Raw genomic sequence first — 21,408 nt, 5'->3', positions numbered from 1 at the left:
CAGTGCCGAGCCCCGCTGCCGCCCGCCCACCGCCCCGCCGCCGGCTGCCCAATGGCTCCGCGGCCGGCGCTGGGCCTGCCCCCGCCCGCCCCTGCCGGCCCCGGCGCGGGGGGTTCGGGGTGATGCAATAGCCCGGGGAGGGGGGGGACAACACGACGAAGGAGGGGGGGGGGGCTCTCGGGGTGGGGGGGGGGGCACCTGTCTTGAGGATGCGAAGCCGGGGCGCTGCCCGCGTAGGGGGTGGGGGGGGCGGCGGCGAGCGGTTCGTCCCCGAGCGGAGGGTCCGCCGCAGTGATGGGGTTTTCGGCTTTTCGATGTTTTTGCAGCCCCTGACGGACGGACGGGAGGAGGCAAGAGGGAAGAAACGATGCGCAAAATGGAGCGGCGGGGCCGGGAGCCGGGCAGGGCGCACGGGAGGTAGCCGAGCTGGAAGGAGGACTGAGAGCAGGTAGGCGAGGGGAAGGCGAGGGGAAGGCGAGGGGAAGGCGAGGGGAAGGCGAGGGGAAGGCGAGGGGAAGGCGAGGGGAAGGCGAGGGGAAGGCGAGGGGAAGGCGAGGGGAAGGCGAGGGGAAGGCGAGGGGAAGGCGAGGGGAAGGCGAGGGGAAGGCGAGGGGAAGGCGAGGGGAAGGCGGCGAGGGGAAGGCTCCGGAGCCGGAGTGCCGGGACACGGGCAGGAGCCGGGTAAAGCTTTGTGAGACTGCCGGCGGGTGGGAGTGGGAGACCGTTCCCCTCTCCGTGGGGACCTCTAAGGGGGTCTGTGAGGGTGGCTTTGGAGTCGTGAGGGCTCGCTGCTGCTTCAGGTGTGGGTATGTGTGTCGGTGTGGGTTGGAGCCCCTTTCAGATGGAGCGATCTCCCCCTGCCGGGCTGCGCTTCCAGCACCGCCAATTAAAAACTACACCATCTAACCCGAGTCAAAACGCTACCGAGAGATGCAGGGTTTTAGGGAAAAAAAAAGGATTAAGGGTTGGCTGCAAGATTGCACTTCAGTCCTACGCCCGCAGAAATAGAGGCAGGTCCTTTGCTTTGCAGGACTCGGCTTGAAATAAGTGTCACCACATGTTGTTGTGCCCAAGGACCGGAGTTTTAAAAAGCAATACTTGTACGTGTTAGTGGGTTTCTACCCTAAACCTGGGGGGGGGGGGTGGATACTGCAAATTTAATAAAAACTACATTCCATGAGAAAAAGTATCACACTTTGTTTCTTTTAAAGTTTGCAGTGGGATGTTCATTGTTTATTTCATGTCAATATGTTGTAAATGAACAGTAAGAAACCTCATTACCACACACAGTTATGCGGTGTTTTCAGACCTCTCAAGGAACAATAGCACCAGAGCATGTGCTCATTGTAAGATACATCATTTACTGCCATAGAATAGGAAGCCCTAATCCTGCATGCAGCTTCTTCCAGAGAGAGTCCTGAATGACATGAGGTTCCCTGTAGCATCAAGGCCCAAAACACGAGCGTATTGCTGCAGTGCATCTCTGTGATGTAGATGAGGTCATAGGGAAGAGAGAAATATTTCTGAAGTCAGTACAAGTGTAGGACATGGCATCTGGCTGAATCACACTCAATATCTGTAGACTGCAGGCTCCAGATGATAATATAATCACACATTAATAGTTCTGAATTTCTATTGATTTTCTTTTGGAACTGTCTTTAGGAACACTTTTTCTTTTTAAAAGCCTTTATGCTGACCATTATCTGCTCATAAACGTGGGGTTTTTTTTTTCATATTCTGCATTTATCATCCTTTGGCACTACCTCACTGCTGTTTATACCTGTCACAACTGCTGGTTGTCCTTGTCTCTTCAAGTTTGTTCCTCAGCTACTGTTGTTTCCTAGGGCAGAGGTGGGTGACTGAAATGTCATTTCCCTTAGAAGGAGAAAAACTCAACCTTGTTTCGGTCTCTGTGACCCAGAGGCTGGAGTGTTTGAATTACATTCATTAGGAACGTCATGTCTCACACTTTTAAGTGCCAGATTCAAACCTCAGAAATGCTGCCTTCTTCATGGGATCAAACGTCTTCTCTTTGCTTCTCCTCCTTGTCTTTGATGTATTTTCATGGGTTTTCTTCTTTTAACACATGGAAGAATAAATATTGTGCTCAGTTTCATCAGGCTGTAAATGGAGGGGGGGAAATACCTACTCGTGTGATTTCAGTGAGCTCTGATTTGCTTTTCATATGGGAGTTTGGAGACCTCCATCTTCTGCATATGGGTCTTTTCCTCCTGTGCAGGAAGATGTCACTGGCCTGGCAGGAACATCTGTCCATCTCACAGGAGTCCTCAGAGAGGAAGCACAGACAACAGGGAAAGTGAAAGGACTTAAAAGAGGACTTAGGGACTTCCTCACAAAAAGGTCTCCAGCAAGCATGAAGTCTTGGATAACTGGACTGACCTTCAGCTGTCTAGACTGTACTAATGAAGTTCAAGAAGGGCCTCAGAATGGGTAGAGGGAGCTGATCAAACAGGATGGCTCTGCAGAGCTATGGGCCCACAGGAGGCTTAGCTGTTCTCCTAAAATATATTGCTAGTGCCTTGCTCCTGTGGCTCTTTGCCATCACACCTTTTTGCTTTTTTTCTGATCTTTCTATGTGGCTGTCCCCAATCCTGCTTCTCCGTCTCTGTCTTTTCAGTCCAGGAGCAGAGGAAATAATGGAGAGAATAATACTCTCTTTCAGGAAAAGTCTGCTAGGAATTTACAGGTCATAGTTACCATTAGGGCTGTCACCAAAGTAGGTTTTTCACTCAGCCCAGGAATGGTGGGTCTTTATCCTGGGTCCCCATGGTCCCAAGGGCTACAGAAGAGACCAAAGCTAGCAAAAAATGCTTCTTATCTTCAGACTCGATAATCAGTTAGATTAGTAGAGACCCATCATCTCTGGGGTGGCTGAAGAAGAGCAGCCCTGCGGAGAAGGACTTGGGGGTACTGGTGGATGAAAAGCTGGACGTGAGCCGGCAATGTGCGCTCGCAGCCCAGAAAGCCAACCGTATCCCGGGCTGCATCAAAAGAAGCGTGACCAGCAGGTCGAGGGAGGAGATTCTCCCCCTCTACTCTGCTCCGTGAGACCCCACCTGGAGTACTGCATCCATTTCTGGGGCCCTCAACGTAAGAAGGACATGGACCTGTTGGAGCAGGTCCAGAGGAGGGCCATGAAAATGATCAGAGGGCTGGAGCACCTCCCCTGTGAAGACAGGCTGAGAGAGTTGGGGTTGTTCAGCCTGGAGAAGAGAAGGCTCCGGGGAGACCTTATTGCAGCCTTCCAGTACTTAAGGGGGCTGATGAGAAAGATGGGGACAAACTTTTTAGCAGGGCCTGTTGCGATAGGACAAGGGGTTATGGTTTTAAACTAAAAGAGGGGAGATTGAGACTAGATATAAAGAAGAAATTTTTTACGATGAGGGTGGTGAACCACTGGAGCAGGTTGCCCAGAGAGGTGGTAGATGCCCCATCCCTGGAAACATTCGAGGTCAGGTTGGATGGAGCTCTGAGCAACCCGATCTGGTTGAAGATGTCCCTGCTCGTGGCAGGGGGGTTGGACTACATGACCTTTAAAGGTCCCTTCCAACCCAAACCATTCTGTGATTCTATGAAGAACAGACGCAGCCGGCTGGATGCTTACTGCCCCGGCGCCGGAGCGGTTACCTGCAGCGGAGAGCTGGACGGCAGCTGGGGTAGGTGAAGGTGCTAACAGCCCTGGCACACTCCCCTCGTTTGAAATGCTGCTGCTCCACGCTGTACACGTCGTCTTAACGCCAGCGACCGCTGCCCCGTCACCACGTGGGACACGTGTCCGAGCCGGGCTGTCCTGGCTGAGAGCAGATGGAGCTTGGACACAATCTTGCCGGCTTCTGCTGTCCTGACAATAAACTCTGGAAGATACGCGGGATCTCTGGATTAACAAAGGGTTTTCTTTACTTGTGTTTTAGTGAAGACCACTGCACTGAAATGGGACTGGGTGGGGTCGGTGGACAAAGTCTTGGCGTCTTCATCCCTGAAGGAGGTGTGCCGTCTGTCAGCCCTGCTGTTCGCCAAGGTGGTTTTTCGTTAACTTTTAAGCCTCCCAGGCCTTAATCGATGAGAAAAAGCCCTACGGCGGCATGCATTGCTGAAGAGGTGCCAGCTGCAGGCTAGGCTTTTCTGTAGTCAGACAAGATTCACGGCCGGCCACGGAGGACGAGACGGTGACCGGCCTCCTCACCGTTCTTTAACGCGCACCCGTACCCCAGACAGACATCCACTCTGCAGAACAACCCCGCCGACTACCACACAGCCGTAGCGATACCCTCGGCGGCACCGCCGCGGAATGCCAGCCGGGCCCGGCCCTCCTCACCTCACCGCCTCCGTGGCGGGAGACTCCCGGCGGGCCCGCGGCGGACGGCCCCGGCCGCCATTTGCTGTCGACGGGGTCGCCGGAGCCTCCCCGGCCCTGCCCGGCGCCGCTTCCCGCCCCGCCTTGGTCCCTCCCCGCTCCAGCCAGCCGGCATTTCCTAGGCCGGCCATGGCGGCGGCGGCGGGGCTGCCCGCCGCCCGCGGGGCCTCCGCGCTGCGGTAAACCCCCGGCTCCCTCCGAAGGGGGGACACACACACACGTTTGGCGGCGGCACGGCCGGTTGCGAGGCCCCTTTCCCCCGCCTGCGGCTGTTTGTTGTTGCTTCGCCGCCCCCCCCCCCCTTTTTTTTTTTTTTTTTTTTTTTAATTTTCCCCCTTTTCCCGGCTAAATAAACGCTGCGGAAAAAAACCCGCAGCCCATGCAGCTCCCGGAGGACCGGCCGGCCGCCGGAGGATGAGCCGCCGCGGCGGGGCTCCGCGGGGCGCGGGAGCTGCGCGGCGCAGCCGGCTCGGTTGGAGCGGGGCCGGGACCGAGGGGCTGCCCCGCCGCCCGGCTCCCACCTGCCCCCCCCGGGCCGCGGGGGTCCGCGACGGGCTCTGGCCGGCGCTGGCGAGGAAATGATTTCACCCCCGGCAGCGAGAAGGAGCAGTAAGTCAATAACTTCACCCTCAGGGAGGTCCGCGCCAGTCCGTGGTCGTACGGCCGACTTGTTGACACGAGCAGGCATTGATAACGGGAGAAAACAACATGGGGGAGCGAAAAAAAAAAAATTTTTTTTAACCCGAACATGGTCGAGCTGCAGATTAGCGTGTGCAGGTCGTCTCCGTTGTGTTATTTATTCAGCGCAGTGTGGGTTTTTAGCATAGGATTGGTATGCCGCTAACATCTTTCTTTGCTTTTGTTCTAGAAGTACTGCGGATCAGCCTGTCATGGAGGGAACCAGGCAAACCAGGATTTGTCGTCCACACAAGATAAGTGAATCCTCAAAGGTTTGTACGTTTCGTGTTGCCTACCAAAAAAAGCAAGTTACAGAAATAACGAGGAGGGGGGTAAAGGCTCTGCGTTAGGATGGACTGGTTTGGAGGAATGTGAATATTCTGGGCTTTTAAGAAGAGGTATGAAAACGATGGTCTACCTGCCCAGATATTTTTGATAGAAGAAGTTGCTACCTAGTGATTTAAAAAAAAAAAAAAAGCAGCAGCAGCGAATGGGCATCTGCTCGTCGTGACTCATAACTTAAAAAAGAAACCCACATCACTGCAGCACAGTATTTTCTCTACACCAAAAATTCAGTCATTAAATGCGATGTGTCTGTCTTGGGAATTTTTTGTACTGATCCATCTCATAAAATCCAGGCTAGTTACAGAAGCAAGGCTGGGATTACTTTTTAGATTTAGTCTCTGTTTTGTACAAGATAGGAGACTTGATCCTGCGAGTAGTTATTCCAGTGAACTCGAGATGTTTTCTTAGGTTTGTGAGGTTAATTTTCTTTGTATAGAATTTCCGTCTGCACAAATACGTTGATTTTAGCTGGGAATCGACGCGAGTCCATCTTAGGTAGTTCTTTACGCAGGTCATCAGGGTGATGACCTAAGATTTATAAGATGTTAATATCAGCTGTAATTATGATGTTCACTTTGTTCCATACCGGTGAAAGCTGCTTTTCTGTTCTAGTGCGAGCACTAGGTTACAGATGCTGCAGAGCAAGTACCTCGTACTACCAACAACAGCTGGAAGAGAAGAACTTTTCAGTGCCTGAATCTGTCTTATCCAAGTTGAATGAGACAGATCTCATTTTTCTTTTGCATCACTGATGAGTAGTGGTACTGCATGAACAATCTGAAAGAAATTAGATCTTTGCTGAATCCAAAAGAAGTTAAAATAATGCTCTAATACAATTGATAAAAGATAAATAGGACTAATTTTTAAATGCATCCCTGCCAATATAATCTTTCCCTGAGTGCTGATCCTGTCTACCATTTGAAGGGTTTAGTCTGAATGTCATAATAATACATCACATTAAAAATTAATTGACAGCGTTGTTTTATTTTCTTGCTTAGGCAGCAGCTGTCACTATCTGTTAAACTTAGAATTACTAGATAATGCTGAAGCTGTTCTACAGAATATAAATAGCTTGAGAAAGATGTTCGTGTTTAGTATAAAATTAGTCTTGGTTTTGAAATGTGCAGCTATCAGCTTCCGTTATTTGCTCACTGAACGAATGAACTTGCTAAGTGGCTGAAATATGTTAATATATTCTGAGTCCATCCAGTGCCATACGTAATGATTTTATGCTTGATTTCTGAAGTAGCAGCAGTTCTACATGGCAACAAGGATTTTAGGAGTACAAGTTGTCAGGCCTGTTTGCGGTCAGGATTATGCTGCTGACTCGACAGCTAGCTAAGTAAATAGGGACCTCTGGCAAATCTTATATTCTGGTGTAATCTTGTTATGCACGATGGTGGTATTAGAGAATATTAGAGAGAAATGATCAGCCAATTTACAGAGACGAGAGGGAATGTGTTTTTGAGTTTAATCCAATAACTGTCCCCCACGAGTCAGATTCAGAAGAGGGTGCTGTAAGATGTTAGTTATTGTCTGTTCATACACTTATCATAGTTGCCACGAATGTGTGGTTTGTCCTTTGCCATATTTGTTATTCTTCCCTCTTCCTCCATCCCCTGGTCTCTGCTTGGGCTCCTGTATGATATCAGCATTTCTCAACCTCAGAAAAATGAAGATAAAAAACTTTACAGTCCTTAAACCCCGTATTTTTTTCTGTTACAGATCTCTGGCAGTTTTATTCCTGAGTGGAAGTTACTTTGTTGTCTATGCCATAGATCCCTTTTTAATTTCAGAGATATGAGGAGGCAATGAGTATGAGGCAAATTAAAGAGTTTTGGCCCAGAAGACTTACAATTATTGAAGCCTCTTCACTTAGGTTGGTTTAACTCTGTACACTTGCATGGACAAAGTTACTCCAACAGAAGGCTTTCTGGCAGCGTAGCCTCCATTGTTTGGAAAAGAGCGTAAGCGAAACTAAAGAGAAACCACTGGGATATCGCGCTAAGAGCAGCACATTTGGTTATTAATTTGGGTCTCATCTTTGGCGGACTGCCTGTTGCTATACCACTGGCTGCTAAAAGGCAGACGTGGGAGGTCAGGCTCCCAAGGTTGGTATTAGCTCGGGATGATTGGCTGCCATCATGTCTGGACAGTCGTGAGCTGCGTGCGTTAATCCTGGTTATCTCATCGTATAAAAGTACGTTTACCAAATTCTGTACACAGGATGCATATCTAGAGTGAGGGTTGTGCGCAGGGGAAAAAATTTGGCTCGAGGACTTGGGCCTGTCCCATCCAGGTGGGTAGAGAGGTTGTCTCGCCATGATTTAACCAACCCATTAATGGCTTAGGCCAGACAGCAATAATCATGTGCTTTCTGTTTGGGAAACCAGGAAAGCCACGGATAGTTAGGATTTCTAGGAGAAGCAACAGTTTGGTGAAGGAAAGGTTGAATGCCTGAGAGGCGTGAAGAGACCTCGGGCTATCTGTGTGACTGTTTTCGAAGTGGATACGGACTGAGACACCTTATCAGGGCGTCACTTCTGGGAATGCAGTCTGAGGGCGTAGAACCGGGCAGGACCCAGGGTGCTACAGCCAGAACTGTTCAGAGCTAACTTAGGTACGATACAAAGATGTGCTTCCTTTCCACCTCCTTTCATTGCTCTTACATGTTCTTACAGGCTCTGCAACTCTGCCTGTTTTGGATTTGGTAATTAAAGTTAAGTATTTGCATTTAACTTAACCTGGCTTTTATTAAGAGACATCACAAGGTAGCTGACTGTACCATCGAGCATTCCATTCCTCCAGAAAGATGATCCTAAAAGCTGCATCGCTTGACATACTGGGGTGACCAGCCCCTTCAATACGTGTTCTGCAGGACATTCAAGGGGTAACAAAACGTTTCCATTTTGGTTCTTCTTAGGACTGGTAACGTGAGTCTGTGAGAAAGAGGCAAACACTGGTTGCCTCAGAAGCTCTGTGGCACGTCCGGAGCTGGTAGGAAGAATGTCTGGACCAGAGGGATCCCAGAAGGGCACTTAATGGACATGTTCTGAGGGCATTTTCCCCTTTCTTTAGAAGAAAAATACTTAGTCATATTCATTAAAACAAAAACTACCTCGGCTTCTGGAAGCAAGTAGAAGTCTTCTGGGAATAAGTTGTCCGCATGTGTGGCTTTGCACATAAATAAACAGCTATTATTTTTGAATGCAGTGTGTGTGCCTGGAATAATATGGAAAGAAAGAGAGGGATTTTACCCTAACGAGCTTAGAGTTCTGAAAAGATTTAAGAGGGGGTAGCTGTCAAGTAAGCACTAACCCAAACAATACATGGGCTGAATGAAAATTTGGCATACTGCTGCATGTGTGTCTCCCACTCCAAATATTTAGTGAGTAGCTTAGTTGAGAAGAACTCTGTAAGGAGTCATTTGGGGGACAAGTAAGAAAGGAAATGTCAGCAAGATGTCTCGAAGACAATGAGTGGAAGAGTTTCAGAAAATTGTGCCTGTATAAATCATCAGGGAGGAGGTTTGGATGCAGCATTGTGGAGGAGGTAGGAGTAAATTATAAAAAAAAAAAAGGGGGGGGAGTAGGAAGCAGTAAAAGTCTGCATAGGCCTTTCAAAGTGAAGGCGAGGAGCTTGGGCTCATACTACATTGCTTGCCAACTGTTTCAACTCAGAATTTATTACAAACGTGCAACACAAGTAAGTTTGCTCTCTCTCGTGTATGACTACATCTAATGGCAAAACACTTTGTGCACACTGAAATTTATCTTGGTGAAGATGACATCTGCCTGATACTGGTTTTTTTATTCCAGGTGTACAGATGGGATGACCACTCTAGTCTAGTTCTTCAGAGCCTGAACGAGCAGAGGCACCGCGGCCTCTTCTGTGACATTGTCCTCGTGGTGGATGAACAGAGAGTCCCTGCCCATCGGAACCTCCTCGCTGTTTGCAGTGACTACTTCAACTCTATGTTCACCATTGGTATGCGAGAAGCCCACCAAAAAGAGGTTGAACTTTTTGGAGCCTCTTACATCGGTCTGAAGGCTGTGGTGGATTTCCTTTATGGCAGTGAGCTGTCTTTAGATGGAGGCAATATCGACTACGTGCTCGAAACAGCTCACCTGCTGCAGATCTGGAAGGTGGTTGACTTCTGTTGCGAGTATCTGGAGAACGAAGTCAGCGAGGAGAACTATTTGTACCTGCAGGAGCTAGCCTCTATTTACAACCTGAAGCGCCTTGACTCCTACATTGATTCTTTCATCTTGCAGAACTTCGGCACCCTGTCTTTCACCCCGGACTTCCTGCAGAACATTTCCTTGCAGAAGTTGTGTCAATACCTGGACAGCAGCAACGTGCAGCAGGAGTGTGAGCACGACTTGCTGCAAGCTGCCTTGCAGTGGCTTACCCAGTACCCGGAAAGGGAGAACGAGGCTTACCAGGTTCTCGATAACATTCATTTTCCCTTGATACCTAAAAGTGATCTCCTCCATCGAGTCAAGCCTGCTGTCTGCTCTCTTCTTCCCAAAGAAGCAAACTGTGAGGGGTTTATAGAGGAGGCGGTGAACTATCATAATAACGTCACGGCTCAGCCGGTGCTGCAGAACAAACGCACAGCCCTGCGGACCTGCGAGGAAAGGCTCCTCTTTGTGGGTGGGGAGGTTTCCGAACGGTGCCTGGAACTGAGCGATGATACCTGCTTCTTGGACATCAGAAAGGGGCAGTGGGTGGCAGAAACCCCTCTGCCAGCCAGACGAAGTCACCACTGTGTTGCAGTCTTGGGAGGCTTCATCTTCATAGCCGGAGGCAGCTTTTCAAGAGACAATGGAGGGGATGCAGCTTCCAATCTCCTATATAGGTATGATCCCCGCTGTAACCAGTGGATAAAGGTGAGACTTAAGCTGTATTATTTCTCTGTTTAAAGTCCTTAACGTTTAGAGTGTTTTCTTCTTTTTGGTGGAAGGATGGGGCTCATTAGAATAGCCAACATAGCAACACTTGCAAATGGAAGTTCAAGTTAGTTAAGTTGAAAAAGCAGCTACTTGAATCCTTTGTGGGAATGCTTAAGTTACACAAACAGCAAAAGAGTTTGGGGCAGATTCTTAACTTCACTTGGGATTTGGGCATCTCACCTGTGAAATTCCTGGTCAGCAGCCACCTGCAACTCTTCAGATTACTTTTGGGAATAATGCTAGAATGGACTTACAGACGTGTTCATCTTTCTCAAGCAGTAGCACATACAACTAAATCAAAAATGGGTCTGATGCAAAAAGCAAATGTCTCTGACGCTTGTCAAATGTCTCTGTGCTAAATGTCTCTTAGAACAAGCTATTCACTTCCAGTCCTGCTGTAAAACCCTGCGGCCAGTGCAGGTTCCTATAAGAACCAGTCATCCTGTGTGGTTCGGTTGTGGTTTTGAGTGATTCCAATATATGTTTCTTGCAGAGTTTTGGAAGGACGCCCATGTAATACAAACATTTGTAGAGTAACCTGTCTCTTAGATGCTTCCTGTTGTCCCCTTTTTTGAAAATGAATGCTCTGTAACATGCTACTGCAGAAAAACAAAAAGTATTTTATGAATATAACGGCCAAAACCAGTAGCTCTCCTTTCCAAATAAATGGGAAGAAGCAACTATCCTAGCCTCATGAATATACCTTAAGTCAGCTTGCTTACCAGATGTTTGAAGATGTCAGCATGTTATTTTTTTTTTTGACAGGTTGCCTCCATGAGACAACGCCGTGTAGATTTCTACCTGGGAGCTATTACCGACATGCTGGTAGCTGTTGGTGGCAGGAATGAAAATGGGGCACTTTCTTCAGTTGAGACCTACAGTCCTCAGAAGGATTCGTGGTCCTATATAGCAGGCTTGCCCAGGTAATGGACTTGTTCAGAAAGTTATCTTGTGTTTGAAGAACGGTAGTAAAGGGAGCTTGTGTGACTTTAGGTGATGAATGGGTATCCCTAGAAGGGAGGCAAGGGAATATATTACCAACATGGTATCAGCAAGTAACAAACCGTATCAGCATTTGGTATTTGAGCAACCAGCTCTTCCGGGCAGCGTGCCTCACGTCAGCTTGATTGGTTTTAATTTTTGTCCCGAGGTACATCTGAAGGATGGGAGGGAGAGCTCTTGTAATTTTGCTCTACTATTCTTAAAATATTTTTCCTGAGGTCACTTGGAGTTGAACGTTTTCAGAGGCACTGTTTAGATCTTGATCAAAGGCTTTTATAATTTGTTTAGCCTTACTTTGTTACCTTGGTGTGATTGTTTTCCTTGTAAGGTGTTTCTCTCTGTTTGGCTGCTCAGGTTGGCTGTTGCGGATAAACCACTTTATTTTGGTAACCCCGGCAAATGTGACCTCTCTTTCTCTCAGTCTGAATTAAAACAGCTGCCGTACTTCTGAGAGGCTTTAGTACTGCAGCTCTTCTTGTGACAGCAGCACAGGACATTGCTAGTATTTTGAATCAACATTTGAGTGGTGACTTTGTAAGAATGGTACAATAGCATTTCATTTGCAAACAGCTATTCAGATTTAGTAATATTTCACATTCATGGAAATTACAGGAGTATTGGCTGTATGGATGGTATTTTCATGACGTCTGAAACCTGCACCTTCAGCAGCAGTGCTTGCTTTCTTAGTGGCATCATGAACAGGATACTTGCAATTTGATTTTAGAGTTCAGGCCTTTTTTCCCTTATTCCCTTAGCTGCAGAGCCGCAGAGCCATAGGCAGCCAGTGAAGGCACAGAAGCCTGTTGCCCAATTCTATTTTGGGCAGGTGCTGCAATGCGAGTCTGATCCAGGCTAACAGCTGGGCTTGAGTGCTCTTCAGAAGCAGGATGCTTTTTTCCATTTTATTTCTGCTCACATAGGCAGATCTAGGAGTTGAGGCTGAACACCACAATCTTTCCTGGGAAGCTGTGTATAAGAGTATCTTCAGTTCCTAAGCCCTTCTGTTAATTGGCGTGACCTGTGAGATCCCAGTAACATCTCACAGAAATTATAGCACAGCTGTTTTTCTTTTTTTTTAAAACATTTTTCAAAGAAATGTAGATGTGACCTGACTGCCTTGTATGTTGCTAGAAAAACACTCACCTTAGAACTGGTATGGATATTTTTTTTCCCAGCATATAAGTGGTCCGGGGGAAGCTTGCAGACTGCAAGCTGTCTGAAAAGGGGCAGTTTTTCTGCATGTTCCTACTGCTACGTGTGTGTTGGCTTTGGGAATTTTGCAGCTGCAGCATTTAAAAGTGAACTTTGACGTGGGGGTGTTAATTTTGTATTAGAATGTCTAGCTGATCCTCTTGGACGAGGCAGAAGTCCCCCTTATGGGATAGACCCCACTTACACTGACTTAGCTGGTTGCTAAACTGCAGGGTTAGGCTGTAGTACAGCCACTATTTTAAGTTATTGTTGCATCCCAAAAAAATAGTTCTGCATCCTCTCTTCCTGCCTGCTCTGTCCTCGTCCCATGCTAACTGTCCCTTGTGCCACCTCAGGTGACTGTGCAGCTGCATAGCAAACCAGATAGTTTCCCAGTTTTCCATGTAGCTGCTCTCTTGTGTGTCAATATGTCTTTAGTTATATCTTAATGGACACTTACTGCCTTCAGATTTTCTGTCTTTTCAGCCCTCTTTCTCCTTTTGGGGAGCTCTTGCGTTGGGCAGTATATTGTTTGCAGCAACCGTTTTCCTGCACAGAAGGAATAAAGCTAAAAGAACTTTATACAGGTTTCAAAAGGCAAAAATCAGCACGGAGGTAGACAACAGAAAGAAACCTTCTGAATGCAGGGACAAGCGAACGCTGCTTGAGCTGGGAGATGTGGCTCTGGCAGGTGTGGGTGGCTGCTGGAAGGGATCTGGGCAGAACTTTCCTGATGTACTTCAGATGGATTTGCTGACAGCAAAGGAAGGATGAGAGAGAATTTTGTAATCTGTTCAAGACTAGAAGAAAGCATGCTAGCTACAGTTCCTTCTGTGTACTCCTGTCTTCCCTTCAACATACTCTTGATCTGATCTGTTTTCCTCCCCACCACATGCTTTTGTTCCTCAAACTGATTTTAGTTACTCTTTTTACCCAAATAACATCTTCCCCAGCCCTATACCAGCAGCAAGTCTTTTCTCCTCATGCAGAGGAAATCAGAAGCTCTAATCCTCTGCTTCCTCATTGCCTGATCAGGCAACATGTCCCAACATAGCTGCCTTGTTTCCTGCATTTTTCTGTCTTCTTCCCTCTGAAGAGAACACGTGCAGGTTTCTTGTCCTCTTGGGTGCACGGCCACCAGAAGCAGGCTCCCTGCCCGCAGCTCTGGTGGTGTTTCTGACTGCTCTAAGCCAGCAGCTGCCTGGAAGACTATTCCCTGGAGTGATAGGCACATGTCGAGGTCATTCTGGGGTGTAGGCTTGCGTAGTTCCATTTGAGCTGTGTGGGGTTGGACTCTGAGATGTTATATTTGTTAAAGCTTCTACTCTGAACATGCAGAAAATGGTTTTATGTTTTTTTCTTCCCAAGGGTTATAGCTTGCCATGCGTGTGGAGATTTTCAGGCGAAAGGCAATGGTTGCGTCCTTGAATACACATGCCTCCTGTCCTCTGCCAAATCCTGTGTCCATGTTGCTGTACACAGGCACAGTCATGCTGCTCTAAGGAAGAGCTTTGCAAGCTCTGTTTTATCTGTTCTTCCCCCCACCCTTCCCACCCCAACATGGTCAAAACAACATGTTGTTTTCTCTGACCACTTACTTGGAAGGAGCTGAGCTGTTTTGACTGAAATAATGCTGTCTTACTGAAGAAGAAAACACAGCCTCTTGAGGCAGATGCTTGACGTGGAAAACTTCAGCCAAGCTATCTAAAGGGTGGACCCGGTCCAAGTCTGCTACAAGTGAATTTTGCCTGACTCTCATTCAGGTCCTTGGTTGTGGGATACCTTTCCCATTCTTCAGAGAGGTCCTATATTTTTTTCACCATTTTCCCAGGCTCTTTGGGAGCAGTTGCTGCCGTAGTTTCTAGCCCGGAAGGGAGCAGCAGTGGCTGACAAGCTTGGCAGAGCAGAAGTTGGTGCAGTGTGTTCTCATCTTGAATAGACCATGAAAAAGTCTGCTGCAGACATCAGTGAAATTAATTGAGTGGCCCTAGGTTAAAGTTTGGCAGAACAACTGAAAGCAGTTGTATGAGGAAATGTGTCGGAACAGGTTGACGAATGATGGTATCTGCTCTGCTAGTTGTGTCATGATCTCGCAGGGTTGCAACAGGTGGACACCGAAATTCAGAGCAACCACAGCTCGCCTGGACTTTGGTTGGAGTAGGGGATTCCCAAAGCTTTATTGAGTTAGGCCAAGTGTTCTTCTGTTTAGGAAAACAAATGGTAGATTTTCTAGCATTTACCGAATGCTGTTACTGTGTCAGAAACTGTCATTTTTGCAGCATTGTATCTAGGCAAGTTATTCAAAATCGGCAACTGGCTCTAGAAGATGTTCCGAATCGAAACTTCTTTCTCCTTAATGCCTCTGTCTTTATCTGGCCACTCTTACAGATAATGCTGCCAAAACGCTCGATGCTTTCTGTTGGAGGATGTCTGGACCCACTCTATTGAAGTGTCCTGTTCTGTTGCATGTTTAGAAATGCCTCCGTATAAGCCATATGGCTTGCAGAAAGGATTCTTATTGATTGTTTTCAATTTGTGCATTATATTTCATGCAGTTTTCTATTAATGTAGAGCCAGGTATGTGCAATTTTGGATGAGCTTTTCAGAAGTCAGGCAAAGTGAAACAGCTCTAGTGTATTTCAACAGGTAATCTCCCTATATTGGTAAACCAACAAATTGATGGTCGATTTGATGCTTCAGATATGATTGCCTCTTTCAGATTACTCCTGGAGCTATTGCTGTTCGCTAGACATAGTCATTGATTGAGGCAAAAAGAAAAGCATCAGTGCTTTTTCTGTAGCTGTCTATGCTAGATTGCATGCATGCGCTTGAGAGAAAATGTCTATTGCTTGCTTATGTGTACAGAATTCCACTTTTCAGTTAGTGTAGGAAAACATTTAACCTACTTCTCCAAAGGTCACTCAAGTTTTTCTTAACTTACGGTCATTTTTTTTTTTTCAAATGCTGAATGTAATGTGATTGCTATCAGCAGTACAATAACCCTGGGCTTTGTGTTGGATTCAATGTCCTTGTACTCTTCTCCTTCTGACTCCTCAAAACTGCCTGTTACCTGACACTACCTCCACTGTGGAGTGCGCTGCACGTCCTCCAGGTAGCTTGTTGATTAGATGTGGGTTTAAAATCTAGTGCAGTTTGAGAAAGGAAATGAATTCAAGCTGTCCGTCCCACTTCCAAGATAGGTAGTCTACTTTTTAAGACCCATTCCTGTGTATATAGAGAAGCAAAGACTCTAGCAACCAGTCTGGGTGCCACTGGAGACATGTGTTCCCAGTTCTTGTCTGTAAGAGACCACAAACAAGGTAGAGCAGCATCTATGTACTCTACACCTGCCATAGCATTTCTGGCAGGTGCGAAAGCTGGAGTGCACGTGCTCAGGGTATTTCATGTCAAACAGAAGCACTGAGCATGAGTTATGTGCTTCCATGGTTAGGCTTCCATGTGAGCTGTGGAATTTTTGAGTTGCCTTTTTGGATAAAGTCTCATAAGTATACCTTAGTCCTCTCTTTTTCCTTTCTTTCTTTTTCCTGAGTGGCTAAGAAACAGTACAGTTCTGAAGTCATCTCTGCAAGGTCTCCAGGGATGGTGCTCCAGCCTCTGTAGTTGAAAGGTCTGTCCTGGTCACTCAGCATTCTTAGGCCAAGTGTGTCAAGGATTTTTCTGTTTCTTGTAGCAGGAGCCTGTTAAAATATCTGATTCAGACACTGGTCAGGGATCAGAAGCTTCGGTAGGCATCTAGGATAATAAACGTCTTTTAGCTTTTCTCAGAAGTGTTGTGCTTTCAGGGTAAATGTGGGTTTTCTTTTCTATTCCACCTTTTCCCTTGGCACAAAAGTGCTTGGCACTTAGGCGTGTGGAAGAAGTTATGATACCGTTTGTGTAGCTGAGAGAAACTATTACCATGCGAAATAAAAACAGCTTAAGGTTCTATCCACATTGAGTTTCGAGCGTGTTCAGGCATGGTTCAAAAGCATTCCGGGCTAAAGTAATGGTAACGTAGGTTTGTCTGCCATAGAAGTTGAGTTGTCTTGAGTCCTTGACTACAAAGGATGGTAGTAGAGACTTCTGAGTGCAGCACGATAAGTATATTGCTCTGCATCCCTATGGGTATTAAATTGTTTGGGCTCTTTGTATCGATGTGTGAGCCAGTTTGCTGTGGCTTGTGCTGCAGCTACTTCTTTTGACGCCCCCCACACCTGAAAAAAGAAAAAAAGGCATGTGCAGGAAGGGTATGTTCAAAGAAGCTGAGGCTGTCCCTCGCCTTAGCATTCCACTTCTAAGAGCTCAAAGGGGTTTGGTCAGGAATATCCTAGTGTGAAGTTAAGAACAGCCTCATTAGGTTTGTAGTGGCTTTATTACAGCTGATCAAAGGGGTTTTCTCTCTGCCCTGCCCTGTGGAAACCACATGCATGATGTTGGTTCTACCATCTCATTTTGTCTTACTTCAAACACGGACTCTGACCTATGATTGAGTGAGGTCTGTTGCCTTGTCTTGGCGTGACCAAAGAAGTTATCACCTGTATAGCAGAAGTGGTAGAGCAGACGGATAGCTCATGAAAAGGACACTACATGTATCGTGACTGCAAATAAACTGGGCTGTGAACGCTAGTGGGTAAGAAACGTGATTCATGATCCTGAAGCTGTGGAAGGGGAAGGCAGCAGTAGTTTTCTTGTTGGTTTTTCTTGGTTAATTGCTACTGGTAAGTCTGAGAGGTATCATGATTATTTCCTCTTTCTGTCATAGAAACCCTTGCTGAGATGTGGATTTTTTCCTCTCTGGCCCTCTCAGACTGATCCAACCCAAGCACTGGAGCAGGAAAATGGGAGTGAAGGCCATGCCAACTAGAGCAGGATGGGTTACTTCTGTTGTGTGACACACTGTAGAGGATGCCTTAAAAAGTGATTGTCATACCTTAGCGCTCTGTAGCGACCAGGTATGAAAAGGATGCCTTAAAAAGTGATTGTCGTACCTTAGCACTCTGCAGCGCAGGGTGAAGCGGTATGAATAAGAATACTTACTGGGTAACTGACAGGATTAGGGATTCTTCTGTCTTTAGTGACTGTTTATTTTCTTCTTCAGTACCAGTCCTTGTTGAATGCTTGTGTATCTTGATAAAATCCATGAGTACCAAGTCGGATCATTTTTGTTTGCCTGTCCTAGGTTTACCTACGGCCATGCTGGAACAGTCTACAAGGAATTTGTGTACATTTCAGGAGGCCATGATTACCAAATTGGCCCCTATAGAAAAAACCTGCTGTGTTATGATTACCGCACGGATGTCTGGGAGGAGAAGAGGCCAATGATCACTGCCCGAGGGTGGCACAGCATGTGCACCTTACAGGACAATATCTACTCCATCGGTGGCAGTGATGACAACATAGAAACCATGGCTCGTTTTGACATTCTGAGTGTGGAGTCGTACAGCCCTCAATGTAACCAGTGGACCAGAGTTGCTCCTCTGCTGCAAGCAAACAGTGAGTCAGGGGTGGCAGTTTGGGAAGGCAAGATTTATATCCTCGGAGGCTACAGCTGGGAAGAAACAGTCTTCTCCAAAACAGTCCAGGTTTATGATAAGGAGAAAAATAAGTGGTACAAAGGAACTGACCTACCCAAAGCAATTGCTGGTGTGTCTGCGTGTGTCTGTGCGTTGAAACCCAAAACAGAGGACAAAAAGAAAAAGACGAAAACAAAAAAACATCAAGATCGAGGAAGATGACTACTTCTGGAAAACCACCCTTTGATGGTGGACTCCAAAAGAGCCTTGTGTTTAATCATTTCTATCTAACCTTGATTCTTTCTTTTCCTTTTTAAATGGGGGGGAAGCATATTCTGAAGCCTCAGAAATGTACAGTTGAATGTGTTTTTTGCATTAAGCTCATGTTTAAGGTAAAAACAACGAAAGAAACCAAAAAAAACCAACCCCTCCTACTATATAAGGGGAGATATGGCAAGAGAGGTTATGCCGCTCTCCTGAATGTTAAGGCTTAGTCTTTTACTTCTGTGGTTCGTGGCATTTCCACATATATCGTATTATATCAACATTTTTAAAATAAGGTTGAATCTGTGGCCAAGATGATAATGTCAAGGGGTAGGAGGCAGAGTAGTCAGTGTCTGGTTTGAAGTTACAGAGCAGTTCAAAGGAGTTCAGAAGCAACTGCTAAGAAAAAATGAAATGGATCTTCGATGTTGTAAATCTTGAATTTTTATAACGTTAAATTTCATTTACAATACATTCTTGAGCTGTTAGTATCAGATTTCTGGAATGTGAGAGTTCAAAGAGAATATTACTTTTGGTGAATGCAGGTCAGATCAGCTTGAAGAGCGAATAACTCCACTGTACTCCTAAGATTAAGAAGACCTTATTGTGTGGCTAAAGAATAGATGGGATTGACCTGGGCTTGGATTGATAGCATTGGGAACGTTGAAATCTGGGAAAGGTGAGATGTCTTTTGCATCCCTTGTTGTGGCACTTTTCATATCCAAACGCAATAGCGAGTTTTTCCTGGGCTTTAAAACATGCCCCGGAAGGAGGGGGGGAAAAAAAAAATCTATCAAAGAACTTGAAAGAAGATTTGAGGATTTGGATGGAAACTGTGCAATTTGCCTTGGGCTTCAAAGCGGATGGAACTGATAGAGCTCACTGCAAGTTTGGGGTTTGCTGAATAGGGCAACAGCGGGGAGAAATGGCGGGAGGATCCTGCAGGTGAACTTGAAGCAAGAAGATATCCCTCCCCAGCTCTACCAGGCTGTAGAAGCTGGGATCCACTTCATTTAATTCAAGCCTCACAGTGGTCACTGCTAATAGCCAGTGTGAGCAGGGGCCTGTACGAGACTTGTCTACTATCAAAAAGCTTATTAACTGAGGATGATTAATTGGGGTTCGGTATTCTGGAAGAAAAGCAACTTGTTTTTTTACCTGAGCTAATAGCTCACACTTTCCTCCTCTTACTTTTTTTGTTTTCAAGTTCACAATGTCTTTTCATCAGAGTAGCCTTTTCTGATGGATTTGGCTGGGACTCAAAGCCACGGCTCATCAGGCATGCAACCGAACACCTTCCCCAGCGAGACAGGCTCAAAAGGAGGAAACCCAAAATATACTCAGGACTGTGTTTGGGATCCAGACAGTGGGACTGAACTGAAAATTGTCTGTTAGATCCTCTGTGTCACAGTATCCTCCGCATACCAAGTAAAGAGATTTCTGACCCAAGTGTTAGTCCACCCTCTACAAACACAGCTGATTCTACTGCAGATATTAAAATTCCCCGACTGTCTGGCCAGCTTTCAGGCATTCACCCTGGGGCATTTTACAAATGCACCTCTGATTTGCAAGAAGTCGATCACCAGCAATCTGATACAACCACTTCAGTTATTGTAATAATGCCAGGCCACAGGTTAATATTCCTCCTTCCCAAAAGAAGAAATTTTTAGAAAGTTTTTAAAAACAACTTTTATACTTTTTTATAACACGTTTTGCTAACTCAGTCTCTTGTTTGCCATATATTATATTATTTAGTATAGAAGCTACTGCTCTGTAATTGTGACCCCGTTGTTGCCGTCAGGAGCTCATCATTTGACGGATCTTTTAGTCTTTGTGTAGTTGGTCGGGATGCGACGCAGCTGTTAGAGCAGCATTTACATTCTCAGCATTGTCAGGCAGTCAGCTATAATTGTGACTATTGTACGGCCTCTTCCCCGATAGTCCAGCTCGCCAGACATGCTAATAAACACGCTTTATTTTCAGCTATTGGTGATCTGCTGAGTGGATTTCAAGGGCTTTGGTTTAAAGTTCTGCTGGGGAACCGTTGATTGTTGCTGTTATTTCTTCCTCAATCCTTCTTTCACATCTCCCTTATGCACCATAACCATGTATTTCACGTTTGCCTTTTTTTTTCCCCATCTGGTATACATATAGTTGGGATCCTGCTACCCGCCTTTTTTTTTTTTTTTTTTTAACTATTTACCTCAATAATTGGAAAACACTAAGAAAACATTTTTGCACTTAATTTCATTTGAAGCTCTTGTAAATTAAAGAACTCTTAGATATATTGGAAGAACATGTTTGTATTGAAAGAGGTACCTCTGAATAAATTTCTGGAGTGCAAGAAAGCTACAGGTTTCTTCTTCAGTGCTAAGAAAGAATTTAAGAAAACTAGTTGAAATTAATTTTGTGAAACTCCTTGAGGTTTTTTTTTGGTTTGCCTTTTTTTTTTTTTTTTTTTTTTTTTAAAGCCCCAGGAGTTAGTCGTTCATTTGCATTAATGGATTTGTTTTAAAGCCTTTGTACACTGCATGAGGTAATGGTTATTCTTTTTTATCCTAAAAATAAATTAAAAAAAACCCCAACAAACACAAAACCAAAACATTTTGGTTATGACAAACTCATTAATGAGTTCTTCGGGTTTTTTTTGTATCTGAAATCCTTGCTATGTTGACTGACAACTACTTAACTTTTTGGGACATTTTCATGTGTAAGTATAGAACGAAAATTTCAAGGACTTGCTTTGTTTCTGTTAATGGGTTGCTTGTTACTATATCCCCCCTTTTAATGTGTTTATGTATTACATTAATGTCTGGAAACAATAAATCCAGTTTAGAATATTGTATTCATCACTGTGTGACGTGTGTATTGATTTAATTGAGGTTCTCCTTTTTGATAAATTGGAAAGAAGTAGTTTTGTAATTATTTTTAGGTGGCATTGATAATGGTAGAAACATTTTAATAGGCAGAAGCTAAATGTAACAATATGAAGTAGAAATATAACTTACTTATCTAATCCACCTTTCCTGCATCGTGCTTCAAACCAGATGGTCAGAAATTACTTGTCACATTTTTTTGCAGCTGT

At 45.7% G+C, this 21,408-nt stretch overlaps 1 protein-coding gene across 1 annotated transcript; it reads left to right on the top strand.

Annotated features, from left to right (window-relative positions):
- The first annotated feature begins 195 nt into the window (after window positions 1–195).
- On the top strand, window positions 196–21,172 carry KLHL36 (kelch like family member 36). Its single transcript, XM_052796429.1, has 6 exons — window positions 196–233; window positions 327–448; window positions 5,244–5,325; window positions 9,217–10,290; window positions 11,119–11,276; window positions 17,726–21,172. The coding sequence occupies exons 1-6, from the start codon at window positions 210–212 to the stop codon at window positions 18,279–18,281; spliced, it is 2,016 nt and encodes a 671-aa protein (XP_052652389.1). The 5' UTR covers window positions 196–209; the 3' UTR covers window positions 18,282–21,172.
- Window positions 21,173–21,408: the final 236 nt, after the last annotated feature.

This window comes from Harpia harpyja, chromosome 9 (assembly GCF_026419915.1).
Source record: "Harpia harpyja isolate bHarHar1 chromosome 9, bHarHar1 primary haplotype, whole genome shotgun sequence".
NCBI classification, from domain to species: Eukaryota; Metazoa; Chordata; class Aves; order Accipitriformes; family Accipitridae; genus Harpia; species Harpia harpyja.
The sequence above is the reverse complement of the archived record's forward strand: the minus strand, read 5'-3'. Positions and strand labels throughout refer to the sequence as shown.

Coding starts and splice junctions, on each gene's coding strand:
- KLHL36 (XM_052796429.1), top strand. CDS start 210: ATGCGAAGCCGGGGCGCTGCCCGC. Junction 10,291..11,118: donor GCTGTAACCAGTGGATAAAG/GTGAGACTTAAG, acceptor TTTTTTTGACAG/GTTGCCTCCATGAGACAACG. Junction 11,277..17,725: donor TATATAGCAGGCTTGCCCAG/GTAATGGACTTG, acceptor TGCCTGTCCTAG/GTTTACCTACGGCCATGCTG.